The 14,141-nt window shown below is 47.6% G+C and overlaps 3 protein-coding genes across 3 annotated transcripts; all 3 read right to left on the bottom strand.

The window, feature by feature from the left end:
* Positions 1 to 1,763: 1,763 nt before the first annotated feature.
* Positions 1,764 to 2,812, bottom strand: EMWEY_00038160 (RNA binding protein, putative; the record flags this gene model as incomplete). The annotated part of the gene is made up of 4 exons (XM_013482314.1): positions 1,764 to 1,875; positions 2,077 to 2,170; positions 2,374 to 2,418; positions 2,572 to 2,812. The coding sequence occupies 4 exons, from the start codon at positions 2,810 to 2,812 to the stop codon at positions 1,764 to 1,766; spliced, it is 492 nt and encodes a 163-aa protein (XP_013337768.1).
* A 901-nt stretch (positions 2,813 to 3,713) lies between these two features.
* Positions 3,714 to 6,637, bottom strand: EMWEY_00038150 (hypothetical protein; the record flags this gene model as incomplete). Its single annotated transcript, XM_013482313.1, has 5 exons — positions 3,714 to 4,905; positions 5,061 to 5,263; positions 5,426 to 5,596; positions 5,755 to 5,922; positions 6,038 to 6,637. 5 exons carry the CDS (start codon positions 6,635 to 6,637, stop codon positions 3,714 to 3,716), a joined length of 2,334 nt encoding a protein of 777 aa, XP_013337767.1.
* A 1,453-nt stretch (positions 6,638 to 8,090) lies between these two features.
* EMWEY_00038140 (hypothetical protein, conserved) lies at positions 8,091 to 11,592 on the bottom strand (the record flags this gene model as incomplete). The annotated part of the gene is made up of 8 exons (XM_013482312.1): positions 8,091 to 8,134; positions 8,445 to 8,628; positions 8,761 to 8,836; positions 9,052 to 9,143; positions 9,504 to 9,588; positions 9,713 to 10,148; positions 10,248 to 10,367; positions 11,199 to 11,592. 8 exons carry the CDS (start codon positions 11,590 to 11,592, stop codon positions 8,091 to 8,093), a joined length of 1,431 nt encoding a protein of 476 aa, XP_013337766.1.
* Positions 11,593 to 14,141: the final 2,549 nt, after the last annotated feature.

Raw genomic sequence — 14,141 nt, 5'->3', positions numbered from 1 at the left:
AATTAATTATATTTATATTATATATATATTATATATATATAATATAAATAAATATAATATACATAAATACACCAGGGGGCCCCTCTTTATTAATATTTATATATAAACACTTTGCTGCTGTTGTTGCTGCTGCTACTGCAGCAGCAACAACAGCAGCAGCGGCATCATCATCATCAACAACAACAACAACAGCAGCAGCAGCAGCAGCAACAGCAGCAACAATTATTTGTTGCTGTTGTTACCCTACTATAACTGTACCAATAGGTAAGTAATAAACCGTATAATCTGCTGCTGCTGCTGCTGCTGCTGTTGCTGCTGCTGCATCTCCACCTCCTCCTCTTCTTTTTGTTCTTGCTGCTGCAGTAGCTGCTGCAGTAGCTGCTATTGCTGCAGCAGCTGCTGCACTTCCAGAGCCACCGGTTTGACGGTAAAAACAGCAGCAGCAGGAGCACCACCGCAGCAGCAGCAGCAGCACCACCGCAGCAGCAGCAGCAGGAGAAGAAGAATAATAATAATAATAATAATAATTTATTCAAGGAATACTCTAATAATTTTACCATTAAGATCCCCACCATCAAATCTTTTTACTGCCTCAATTGCATAAGAAGATTTAGTAAAAGAAACAGCAACACGACCTGTATGTACACCTGAACTATTCAATAATAATTCACAATATATTACCTCACCTACACAAGAAAATGCACCACCTATTTCTTCACAAGTTAGATCTAATGGTACATTAGATACTATTACTGTTGCTCCCTGTATATTTATACACAAAAAAAAACAAAAAAAAAAAAAAAGAAATAAAATGATGTATCTAAACCCTTTACACTAAAAAAAAAAAAAAATCATGAAATTTTATGTACGTAAACCCTAAACCCTAAACCCTAAATATTGCCAGGGTTTTATGGATATATATATATATATATTGGTATATATTTATATGTATGTATTATTTATATATTTTGTATTTATAAGGTATAATTCAACAATATACTGCATATATTCAGGGTTTAGGGTTTAGGGTTTAGGGTTTATGACAGAGAGGGAAACATATCTAGGGTTTAGGGTTTATGGATTTATCTTGGTGTAGTATTTAGGGTTTAATCCGTGTTAAGGGTTTAATTAGTGTTTATTATCTAATTAGTGTTTAATTAGTGTTTAATTAGTGTTTAAGGTTTAATCCGTGTTAAAAGTTTAATTAGGGTTTAGGGTTTAGGGTTTAGGGTTTACGGTCAAATTAGGGTTTAGGGTTTAGGGTTTAGGGTTTAGGGTTTACGTACTCCTGGATTATTAGGTGGTGTAGGGGTTAGATGTTCATTAAATGGATGATTATTTGCAAAAGGAATTAAAGAACGAAAAGGAGGAAAAGGTTTATAATAATTGCTGCTGCTGCTGCTGCTGCTGCTGCTGCTTCCTTCTATTATACCTCCTGTTGATACTCTATTTCCCTATACACCACACACATCACATTCATTTGCTGCTGCTGCTGCTGCTGCTAGTTCTGCTGCTGCTAGTTCTGCTGCTGCTGCTAGTTCTGCTGCTGCTGCTGCTGCTGCTGCTGGTTGTGGTTGTCGTGGTGGTGTGGCTATGCTACTGCTCCTGCTGCTGCTGTTGCTGCTTGTGCTGCTAATTGTGCAGCTGCTGCTGTGGGACAAGCATAAGTGTACATAAACCCTAGAAGCTGCCTATACACCTGAATAAATAAATAAATAAATAAATAAATAAATAAATAAATAAATAAATAAATAAATAGGTGCCTATACACCTGAACTTACTCTTTCAACAGTAATTTGATTTCCTCCAACTTTTGCATTTTGCATATCGGACAGAGCAACACGGCATGCAGACACGTCGGAAAATTGAATCCAGCTGCGTATACACCCCAAAACCCTAAACCCTAAACCCTAAACCCTAAACCCTAGGATAGGAATTTAAAAAAAAAAAATAAAAAAAGTTGGATAGAGGGATTATTTGCAATATGCTGAAAAATAGAGATAGAAACCCTAAACCCTAAACCCTCTATACACCCCACAAACAATAAACCCTAAACCCTAAACCCTAAACCCTCACGCTTCGCCATCTCTTCTTGGTACAACACCTATGATGGTGCCGCAATGACCAAAAGATCTTCGTACCATTCCCTCCAAACGAGGCCATGGAATCCCTGATACGCAAACCCTAAACCCTAAACCCTAAACCCTAAACCCTAAAAAAAAAACCTTCTTAAATTTAAATCCCTCGAGCATAAACCACTACTGCAGAAATTAACCTCTAATGATTAAACCCTAGATCCTACTACCTGCCCAGTACCAAGACACCCCTACAAACCCTAAACCCTAAACCCTAAACCCTAAACCCTAGATTTACCGGTGGGGAGGCCTATAACCTTGACAGAGTACCCAACACCTGGCACTGAATAAACAAAAACAAGAAAAACAGACAACAAGCCATCAAAATGCTGCTGCTGCTGCTGCTGCTGCTGCTCCTGCTAGTGCTGCTGTTGCTGCTGTTGTTGCTGTTGCTGCTGTTGTTGTTGTTGCTGCTGCTGTTGCTGCTGCTGCTTACCACCATTGTGCTGATAAGAATAGGGTCCTCCACGAGGTGTATAGGGACCAACAGCAGCAGCAGCATTATTCCTCCTGCGTCGTTGGGGGCCTCCTTGCTGCGGGCTGTCCTGCTGCTGCTGCTTCTGCTGCTGCTTCTGCTGCTGCTGCTGCTGCTTCTGCTGCTTGTTATTAAGTGCAATGATTTCGTCAAGGCTAAGAGAGAGTTTCTCCTTAACCGAGTCGCTATGTCGGTCTGCCATTGCGGGCCAGGGTTTAGGGTTTAGGGTTTAGGGTTTAGGGTTAAGTGGCTAGACGAATCTGCCCTTAGATGGAGTGCTGGTCCGCTAAAACCAAGACAAAAACTAAACCCCTGCTGCAGCAGCAGCAAAAAGGGGCAGTAGTAGCAGCAGCAGCAGCAGCCACCGCAGCAGCTGCAGCAGCAATGGGGGGACCGCAGCAACGACGAAGAAGCAACGGGTATGACGGAGGGGGTTTTAGTTGCTGGTGTGGGTAAGAGGTGGGGAAAGCTCTAAATCTACAAATTAGGGTTTAGGGTTTAGGGTTTAGGGTTTAGGGGCCGTTACAAGAGGCTCCGCGCATGCAGCCCCAATAAAGAAAGGGTCTGTTGTTGTTGTTGTCTCTGTTGGTTGTCTCGTTACGTTACTAGTGCTCCTGTAATCCAAACCCTTAACCCTTAACCCGAAACCCTAAACCCTAAACCCTAATTTGTATCATGTGTTGCACCTCGCAGCACCTCCGTGTCAGTGAGGGTTTACGGTTGCTGCTATTGTTTAGTGTTTGCTGCTTCCCCTAGCGCCTCCCTCTCTATGCTGCACCAAACCCTCACACCTTCTCTTTTTAATTGTTTTAATTAAATACACCTTATTAAATTCATGTTAGGGTTTAGGGTTTAGGGTTTAGGGTTTACGGGGTTCATCTTAGCGAAGCCCACAGACCAGAGGGTTTCAAACCCTCAGCCCACCAAACCCTCAAAAGACTCTCCGCAGCAGCAGCAGCAGCAGCAGCAATTGCTGCTGGTGCTGCGGCTGCTGCTTAAGCTGCTGCTGCTGCTGCAGCTCTAGTGTGCATGTGTACCAATACTGTTACTACAATTGCTGCTGCTGCCCTGCTGCTGCTGCTGCTGCAACAGCAGCAGCAGCGTTAGACGGTAGCAGATATAAATTCTTCTATTAGTGCATCGGCAGCAAGAAAAATAGATTGTTGCTGCTCTTGTTGCTTCTCTGGCTGCTGCTGCTGCTGCTGCTCCTCCTCCTCCTCTTGGTGCTGCTCTAGCTGCTCCTGCTGCTGCTGCTGCGACTTCCCTTGCTGCTCTCCAGCAGATACATCTTGCGGATGTCTTCTAGCTGCAGCACGCTCCTGCCGCTGCTGTTGCCTCGGCTCCTGCTGCTGCTGTCTTTGCTGCTGCCGCTGCTTGGGTTGCGCAGCAGGAGCAGCAGCTCCCGCTGCACCTGCGCTTCCCACTGCTGCCAACTGCCTGCTTCTGGTGGTGATAATCTTCTTGCTGCTGCTGCTGCTGCTGCTACTACTGCTGCTGCTACTGCTGCTGCAGAAGGATACTGTTGTGACGACGCTGCTGCTCCTCCTGCGGCTGCTAGGCAGCAGCTCCTGCTGCTGTCTGCTGCTAGGGCGACCCCACGAGGAGCTCTCCGGCAGCATAGCAGCAACAGGAGCAGCAGCAGCAGGAACAGCAGCGGCAGCAGCAGAAACATTAGCATCGCTGCCCTCAGCTGCAGCAACTTCCTGCTGCCTCCTAGTAGATGTACCGAAGATAAAGGTACCAAAGGAAGTAGTAGCTGCTGCTGCTGCTGCAGGGGTTGGAGATGCAGCAGGAGCAGCAGCAGGAGCAGCCGTTGCACGTTTAGCAGCAGCAGCACGAGTATCAGCAGCACCAGAAGCAGCAGGAGTAAGTAGTATAGTAGGGATGGCTGCGTTTGCTGCAGCAACGTCAGCTGCAGCAGCAGCAGCATCCTTTGGTGCAGCAGCAGCAGCAGGTTTGCTGCTGTTGCCTTTCATCCATTCCCCCGATGCATGCGCAGCAAGCAGCTTCTTCTGCTGCTGCAGCACCGCCAGCCGCTGCAGCAGCAAACTGTGCTGCCGCTGCAGCTGCTGCAGCTCCCATTCCTCTTCTGAGTCTTGCTGCTCGTCGGAGCACTCATCCTGCTGCTGTTGCTGCTGCTGCTGCAACTGCTGCTGCTGCAGAGGCAGAGAACTGTCACTGGAGTGGGCTGATGCAGCAGCAGCAGCCGTGAAATGAGTTCCTTTTGCTGCTGCTGCTGCTGCTGGCGCTGCTGCTGCTGCATCGGGTATTTCGCTCATAGCTACACCCGGGGCTCTGCGCAACACAAACAGACTAAACCCTAAACCCTAAACCCTAAACCCTACGTAAGAAACACTAGGCACTAAATGGGGAACCCTTCGTCTAGGCTCTGCTAAGTTTAGCTCTCCTGATGAGGGTTTAGGGTTTAGGGTTTAGGGTTTAGGACGAACAGGTCCCCAAGATGAACATAGCTGCTGCAGTCTCCTTGCTGCTGCTGCTGCCGCTGCAGCTGCCGTCGTCTTGTTGCCATGCTTATATGTTTACTTGCTGCTGCTGCTGCTTCTGCTGTTTTAGCTGCTGCTGATGCTGCTGCTGCTGCTGCTGCTGCTTGGGACTTTTTAGCTTCTGCAACTGCTGCAGCCTCTCGCATGCGCTGCAGCAAACAAACCACACAACAGCAGCAACAGCAGCAGCAGCAGCAGCATTTAGCAACACTAAGGAATAAGCAGATGCTGCTGGCGCAGCTATCGTTGGAGCTACTGTTGCTGCTGCTGCTGTTGCTGTTGCTGCTGCTGCTGCTGCAGTTAGTGCTTACCCTTGCGCGTTCCATTTCAACTTCTCTTATCCGAAGGCGCCGCAGCAGCGGCTGCTGCTGCTGCTCTTGCTGCTGCCGCTTTTTCTCTGCTAGAGCTGCTGCTGCTGCTGCTGCTCGCACTTGCTGCTGCTGCTGCTGCTGTTGCTGCCTCAGGAGTCGTAGGCGCTCTGCCTGCATCCGCATTCGCAGGACCACCAGCAGCAGCAACACCAACAGCAGCATAAAGAGCAGCAGCAAGAGCAGCAGCAGCAGCAGCAGCAGATGGTAAATATGAATTAGGTGCCTATACACCGCAGCAAACCCTCCTAGGGTTTAGCGTATGTACACACCTCTTCGCTTTGCTGCTGCAGCGCGCAGGACAGCAGCAGCTGCAGGCTTTGCTGCAGTTGCTGCTGCTGCAGCTGCTGCTGCTGCTGCTGAATCCATTCTGCTTCTTGCTGCTGAATCAGCAGCTCCTGCTGCTGCTTCCTTTGCTGCTCTTGCTGCAGACGCAGCTGCTGCAACACAAAGCACAGAAGCAGCAGCAGCAGCAGCAATAGTACCAGCAACAGCTACTTGGATACTTCCCACATCTCTATCTTTAGGGTTTAGGGTTTAGGGTTTAGGGTTTACTTGGACGCGCTGCTTTTCTTCTTCTGCATGCTGCTGTCTTGTCTCAACACGGCGACGGGTTATCTCTTGCTGCTGCTGCAGCTGCAGCAGCTGCTGCTGTTGCTGCTGTTGCTGCTGTCTGCGGTGTACCGACGGCCTCCGTGTAGTTTCTTGTGCTGAGAAGGAACGGGATCGTGTTGTTCTTTGCCCGTGCTGCTGCAGCTCTTGCTGCTGCTGGTGGTGGTCTACCTGCTGCTCCAGCTGCTGCTGATGCTGCTGCTGCTGCTGCTGCGAGTCCGCCTCTTGCGAATGCAACTGCAGTTGCTGCAGCAACAGTAGCTGCTGCTGCAGCAGCAGATCATAGTTCTGCTGCTGCTGTTCCTGATTCTGCTGCTCGTACTGCTTATGATGATCATAGAAACTGCCTGCGGTCACCTGTTGACCTGCTGCTGCTGCTGCTGCTGGAGCAACAGCAGCAGCAGTAGCAGCAGCAGATTTTGCTGCTGTATCTGGGAGATCCGCAGAAGAACAAGCAGCAGCAACTGCTGCTGCTGCTCCTGCTGCTAACGCATCAGGAGGGAGGTTAACAACGTTAAATAGAGGCAGCGGTATTCGCCTCATGCCGCCGTAATAAACCCTAAACCCTCCAGCGTCTAGGGTTTAGGGTTTAGGGTTTAGAGCTTTGGGAGCAGACTGCCACTCAGGGCTACCAGAGGAAGGGATCTTTGTGCTGGCGCCTGTGCAGCCAAGGGTTTAGGGTTTAGGGTTTGGGGTTGAGTGTTTAGGGTTTAGGGTTTAGAGTGTGGATGGGTGGGGTTGGTCTTACACTAACGGGTGAGCAGCACATACTCCTGATGAATAGGGTAGTAGCTAAACCCTAAACCCTAAACAAAAACAAAAAATAAAAATTAAATTAAATAATTTATTTGTTTGTTTCCTTGAGGCTGGTGTAATTGCAACTCATGATGGTGCTGCTGCTGCCAGCTGGGGGCCCCTAGCGGCTGCTTAAACCCTAAACCCTAAACCCTAAACCCTTATTGCCTAAAGTTATATCTTCTACTCAGCAACTCTTGGCTTGTATTTAAACTAACTCTTGTTTTCTCGTCCATCTTTCTCTTCCCGCCGGAACGCAGATCTCTCTGTCTTGCAAGGGTTTAGGGTTTAGGGTTTAGGGTTTTTCAGGGTTTGGTATGAAGTGACCCAGAAACGTGTACATCCAGGCAAACCCTTTCTTATCCAGACCCCGCCTGCAATTGGCATGTGCAGTTCTTACAACCCGAGGCTTTAGGCTTTAGGGTTTAGGGTTTAGCGCTTAGCGTTTACGGTTTACTAGGGTTTAGGGTTTGGCACGATGTCCCGCCGATCCCAAATCCTTCTGTTCTTAGCAGTCTTTGTTACCGCCTGCATGACGGCTGCTGCTGCTGCTACCTACGGACACAACAGCCTCCTTATCTGCGCGCTCTCCGTGAGGGTTTAGGGTTTAGGGTTTAGGGTTTAGGGTTTGTTGGCAATGACGACAGCTCAGCTGCAATTGGAGGGTTACGTGTTGGGGTTTAGGGTTTGTTGACGATGACGCAAGACTATCCTACAGAGACCCACTGGGTCCAAATCAAGGGTTTAGGGTTTAGGGTTTAGGGTTTGTGTGCATGCGCGCAGGTGGCGGTTACGCAAATCGTTGTGTTGGGGGTTTGGGGTTTTGTGTCGGTGTTTGTTGGGGCTTGGAGATTGAAAGAAGTACCAGAGGCAGCAGGAGAACTCGCAGCTGTAAACCCTAAACCCTAAACCCTTATTCTAAACTCTAAACCCTTATAAATCTAAACCCTTAATCTAACGCCTATACACTCTTAACCATCAGATGTAAACCCTAAACACTCCGAGCTAAATCATAAGTACAAGCTTTGACACTCAAACCCTAAACCCTCAACTGTAAACCCTAAACATTCGACTCCAAAACCCCAACCCTAAGAGACCTAAACCCTAGACCACCAAATGCATAAGCCCTCGTTCCTCAGCTATAAACCCTAAACCCTTGTGTATCCATACACTGCAGGACTTAAAGAGAGCAAGAGAGGAGCTAAAGAAAAAGGGTTACGTTTGCTGTGATAGCCGAAAAGATGACTGAGGCCGTAAACCCTAAACCCTAAACCCTAACCAACCGGCTATGGGCTATAGCCCCTAAAGCCTAAGAGGGGAGAGAAAGAAATTGAGGCTTGAGGGTTTAGGGTTTAGGGTTTGGGGATTGCTATAAGGATGGGGAGTGTCAATCCCCGGGTTTTAATTGCAGTACTCACGCCTGCCTTCTGCTCCTGCTGCTCTTGCTGCTGCTGCAGCAGCAGCAAGAGCAGCAACAGAAGCTGCAGCTGCTGCAAATAGCATCAGGAAATGCTAACGGAGAGATGCTGTTGCATATACGGTGTGGTTGCCTCACCTGAGTGCAGCAGCAGCTGCTGCTGCAGCTGCTGCTGTTGCTGCTGCTGCTGCAGCAGCATATCCTTTCCTTTAGACTTTGCAGCAAATACAGCTAAAGACATGAGGATTATTGGGGTGTACATACACAGCAACGTCAACCGCAAACCGCTGCTCTCGTTCATGCAATCCACAGTAGCCTTCCCCTGCAGCAGCAGCAGCAGCAGCAACAGCAGCAGCAACAACAACAATCTATTTAGAGTTCGGCTTCTGGCTCCTTCAGCCCGAATTAGAACCCACGAAAGTTTAGGGTTTAGGGTTTAGGGTTTAGGGTTTACGTCGGGCCCGAGTTCCGCGCATGCAGGTGCAAGGAAATCCTTCAGCCAGCCAAAGAAGAAGGGAGAGGGCACATCTCTGCAAGCAACAAACCCTAAACCCTAACCCTAGACCCTAGTTCACAAACCCTAAACCCTAGCCCTGAACCATAATTAAAAAACTCTAACCCTAAACCCTAAACCCTAGTTCTGAACACTACAACTACCAAACTCAGCAGCCTGTACCCGATAAGACATTCGTTTAACATTCGTTGTTTGTTGACTAGGGTTTAGGGTTTAGGGTTTAGGGTTTACCCTAATGCATGCATATAACAGATGCAAATTGCATTAGCGAAGAAGCGGCTTTCATAAGGCACAGAGTTAAGGACAGCAAGAGACAAGCTAACCTGCAAACAACAAACCCTAAACCCTAAACCCTCGAATAATAAGCCAGATTCATAGGCACTTAACTGCTCACAAGATATACATTTAAACAAACCCTAAACCCTTAAAAGAAAAACGATCGTTTTAGCTGCAAGTTGCGGTGGGTGTTCGCCACTAGGGTTTAGCACTAGGGTTTAGGGTTTAGGGTTTAGGGTTTACTTGTGAAACTTGGAGAACCAGAAATCCGAGGGTTTGTAGCAATAGATAAAGAGAAGGGATTTGCTGTTAATAAAAAGAAGGAAAAAGGAAGAAGAAAACAGCCCAATGCAGGGTTTAGGGTTTGGAAATTAGGGTTTAGGGTTTAGGGTTTAGGGTTTACCAACCATGAAGCAAGCAGTAATAAGAAACACAACAGAGAAGGCTGTTGTATAGGTAGCACCTCCGCACAACTCATGCAGCCGCAGCAGCCTGCAGCAAAAGCAGCAGCAGCAGCAACAGCAACAGAGGTAACAGCAGCAGCTGCTGCTGCAGTAGGAGCAGCAGAAGCAGCAGCAGAAGAAGCAAATGCAGCAACAGCAGCGAGTGAATGGACCTGCTTCTCTCTTCTGCAAAGGCAGCAAATTCTTTTTGCTGCGGCTCCAGGCGGTCAGTTGCTGCTGCTGCTCTTGCTGCTGTTGCTGCTGCTGTTACTGCTGCTGCTGCTTTGATGCATGGAGGTGCGCCAGGACTTATGGAATCCTGCGTCAGCATGTGGCCTTCTTGCTGCTGCTGTTGCTGCTCTTGCTGCTGCTGCTGCATTTCTGAATTCGGCTGTACTGCTGCTGAGTCACATGGTTTTCCTGCTGCTGCTGCTGCTGCTGTAGGCTGCGTTTCTCCTGCTGCTGCTGTTGCTGCTGTTAGTGTTGTTTCGAGCCTTCTTGGCCAGTGCAAAGATGCAGCAGCAGCAACATCAGCAGCATCAGCAGCAGCAGCAGCAGCAGCAGCTCTCCCTTCAAGTGCCTCCGCAACCCATCCCCCCACCAAAGTTCCTAAAGCATACCAAAAGGCCAACACGTATTAGGGTTTAGGGTTTAGGGTTTAGTGGTTAGGGTTTAGTGTTGAGGGTTTAGGGTTTAGGGTTTATATACCTGCAAGTCCTGCTACAGCAACAGTAGCACTAATAGCAGCAGCAGCAGCAAGCTCTGATGAAAATAAAGAAAGAGATAAAGATACACCTGGTAAAAAAGCCCCAACCCCCTGCAGCACAGCTGCGTATACACCGTAGGCAAAACATATGCATGCAAAAGGAACAGAAAATAATGCATGCAGCTGACGGCAGAAGCCAATAGTGCTGCTGCTGCTGTTGCTGTTGTTGCTGCTGCTGCCGATCATGGCAGACGAGTGCTGCTGCTGCTCCTCCTCCTCCTCCTCTTCAGCTGCAGCAGTGGAAGGTGTTGAGGAATTTGCTGCTGTGTCAGCTTGAAGCCCCAGTTGCTGCTGCTGCTGCAGGAGTTGCTGCTGCTGCTGCTGCTGGCGATGTAGATGCATGCATAGAGGGAATAGAGCAGCACCTCCAAGCCCCAATAGGAGATAAGAAAGGAACCATCTCCATGCGCTTGCTGCTGCTGCTGCTGCTGCAGATCCAGCAGCAAACCCGACAGGGGCAACAGCTAAATAAGCAGCAACAAGACGTCCTCTTACTTGGGGCTTTGCTGCTGCAGCAATGAGAGGAAAGCCAACCGTTAAGAAAACAGCTTGTGCTGCTCCTGCTGCTGCTCGTGTTGCAGCAAGAAATACGTATGCATCTGCTGCTGCTGCTGCTGCTGCAGAAACAGCAGCAACAACCCACAGCAGCAGTGCACCTAGCAGCAGCAAGAAGGGGGGGAAACGCATGCAAAGAAGAGAAGAAAGAGGGGAGAAGAAAGATATAAATAATACAAATATTGACTGCAGCAAACCAACATATTTACTTGGGGTGTCTGTGCATACAGCCCGCTGCACCATAGCAGCAACTTCTGCTGCTGCACCAGGGACTACCCCTCTATCTGCATACAACAGCAGATTAGCAGCAACAAGAAACAGTACCAATACACTTATACCTCCTCCTGCTGCTGCTGCTGTTGTTGTTGGTGCTGCTGTTGCTGCTGTTGCTGCTGTTGCTGCTGTCTCTGCTGCTGGCGGTGGAGAGGAGTCGCCGTCATGAGGAAGGCAGTCATGGAACACGCAGACGAAACGGGAGGGCTCTTCGTGCTGCTGCTGCTGCTGCTGTTGCTGCTGCTGCTGCAATAGCTGTTGCTGTTGCTGTTGCGGATCCTCCTCCTCCTGCTCGTCCTGTTGCTGCGGATGCTGTTGCTGCTGCTGCAACTGCAGCTGCTGGGGCTCACTGAGCCATCCTAGTCTGCTGCGTATGTAACAGAATAGGGAAGGAGAAGCCGCTGCTGCTGCTGCTGCTGTTGCTTCTCTCTGCTGCAGCACAACATTTTCTTCAGACATCCTATCATTAAAGTTGCTGCGTGAATGCCTGAGGGTTTGGTGTTTAGGGTTTAGGGTTTTGGGCGGGGGGGTTTACGCAGGAGCTCAGTCTTAATGGGAGCATCCATCCCTCAGATTCCCTTTGTGCCTAAATGCTAAACACTAAACCCTAAAAACTAAACCCTAAACCCCAAACCCTAGATCTCAAGCCCTAGGAGCAGAAGAATATAGACACCTTAGCCTTCTGTCCAGTGTTTGCCCGGTGGTTTAGGGTTTATGGCGTAAAATGCAACATAAATAAGGGAAAGAGTTAACTCAACAGAGTAGATTATACTTACACTCAGCGTTTCTCCAACCATAATTGAGGAATTACTATTTAGGGTTTGCGAATTAGGGTCAAGGGTTTACGGCCTACGGTTTAGAGTTTACGGTTTCTTCTGTCACCTAGATGCCTGCCCGTACCAACCCCACCTACATGCATTAAACCCTAAACCCTAAACCCTAAACACTAAACCCTAGAGAATCAAAACTAAAAATTCTAATTAAAACCCTAAATGCTGCTGACTTCCATGCACGCCTCTGACTTTTTACGTGCCGACCCACCACTACCACCTTTAAGACCCGAACGTAACCCTAAACCCTAAAGCCTAAACCCTAAACCCTAAACTCTAGAGGTATGAAACCCCTACGCAAAACGAAGAACAGACGAATGCATTAGTGTAAATGGTCTTGTTTTCTTAGAGGAACCTGGACCAAAGATACTACCCTGTTGGCCCTAAACCCTAAAACCCAAACCCTAATCTCCAAACCCCAGAGCTGAACCCTTAACCTTTAACCCTAACAGTAGATGGGTAGGCTGAGTCTCCATTTGTTAATGGGGAAGAACACTATATCATGCATCTCTTTCCCCTTTTCCTCCCGTCTCATTCTTGCTTTGCCTCTCGGGCTTCTATGTATGCAGCTACTTTTGCCTCTTTACCAAATATGCATGCATCGTCGAGCAGTCTGAGCATCTTCTATCATATCTGTGGGGTTTAGGGTTTACGGTTTGGGGTTCCTCGTCTGTTATCTTGCTGACGAATTAAACAGAACAAAAAACACAAAAACCGTACAGCCTTCGCTGACCCAACGGGCCCCTCGGGTTCGTAGTTTATAGTAAACACCAGACCCCCTAAACCCTAAACCCTAAAATCTATCATCGGTTCTCCTTCATTTGAGTTGATGCCAAGGAAACGATGATCCCCGGCCCCAAGATCCGTTCATGGTAACAGCGTTGGTTGTGCTTATATCTGTGGCTAGATGACTCCTTCCTCCTGCTTAATATAACCTATAAGAAGACAAAGTTGACTAGCAACTGTCTACAATGTTTGAGTATTAAGCGAAGAAGGACGCATGCAGGCGTTTTTATGTGGCGCTGTGCTGTTTGTCTTCCACGTTGAGACGTAGCAAGAAGATCGGATCCAATTCACATTGATTTACAGGCTGCTTCCTCCCGCTCATATCCAAGCAATATAATCCTTAATCTCCACATACCTAGAGAAAGGGAAAAGAAGGAAGTTAATTTGTTATCTGCTTTTTTTTTAGGATATCGTACATGATGTATGCTGACTCAATGACTGCTGACTCTATTGCCTCATGGAAGTCCTGGTAGCAGAGCAGATGATAAGGCAGCGACCTAACAAAGAAGCGACCCTCTGTTAACCAGCGAAGATAATAAGAGATTTATTCAGTTGCTTTGCTGAGGAAGTTAATAAAAGATTTATTCAGTTGTTTTCTCTTAAAAACTACCGCTGATGGTTGTAAGAGATGAACTATAGTTGTTAGTTCTTTACAGGGTTATATGCATGCAAGAGGGATAAATATATATAAAGGGATGTCGTCTTCATTTCTTTACACTTTACCTTTTTCTCTCTTCTGCTAATAAACTAGTGGGGGTAGTAACAAGATATGCATATGCATGAGGAACCCACCTGGTCGTTGCTGTTGCGGCGAGCTCATGAATACAACAACACTATGCGTATAAACAGTAATAAGCACGATAAGATAATCATAGATTGAAAGTAATGAAGGAGCCTTATGATGGCAGCGTCTTTGCATGCGTCTGCAATCTCGAGTTGTGTAACAAACAGAGTTTGTTATAAAAGAAGGAAGCAGATATGTTTCTGCTGGATAAGAAAATGTTCTATCCTATTTGTTAGTAGATAGGGCCTTGCAGTCCTCAATACATCAAATACATGCTATTACAACTCCTCTTTAGCGGTCTCCCTCCCCACACAGGTCGAGACCCATAAGGGGCGACTGTCCCCATGGTATTTAGGGGTCAAGAGGAGAGTTAATACGCTGCTCTATGATGGCCCTTCTCCTAGTCGCCTGTTTGTCCTGTAGTACATGACAGTCTTTAATAAAGTCTCTCTTTCTTATCTGTACTAACACTATATGTATATTTGTTATGTTTCTTCTTGCATGTACTTTGCCTATCTAATGGGCAAAGTATGACTCGTGTAAGAACCGTACAAACCTGTTGGGTACTATCGTGGAGGAGCTACGAGAGCTGCAGCGAGTTATGTAAG

Source organism: Eimeria maxima, genomic scaffold (assembly GCF_000499605.1).
Source record: "Eimeria maxima Weybridge genomic scaffold, Emw_scaff586, whole genome shotgun sequence".
In the NCBI taxonomy this organism is placed as follows: Eukaryota; Apicomplexa; class Conoidasida; order Eucoccidiorida; family Eimeriidae; genus Eimeria; species Eimeria maxima.
The sequence above is the reverse complement of the archived record's forward strand: the minus strand, read 5'-3'. Positions and strand labels throughout refer to the sequence as shown.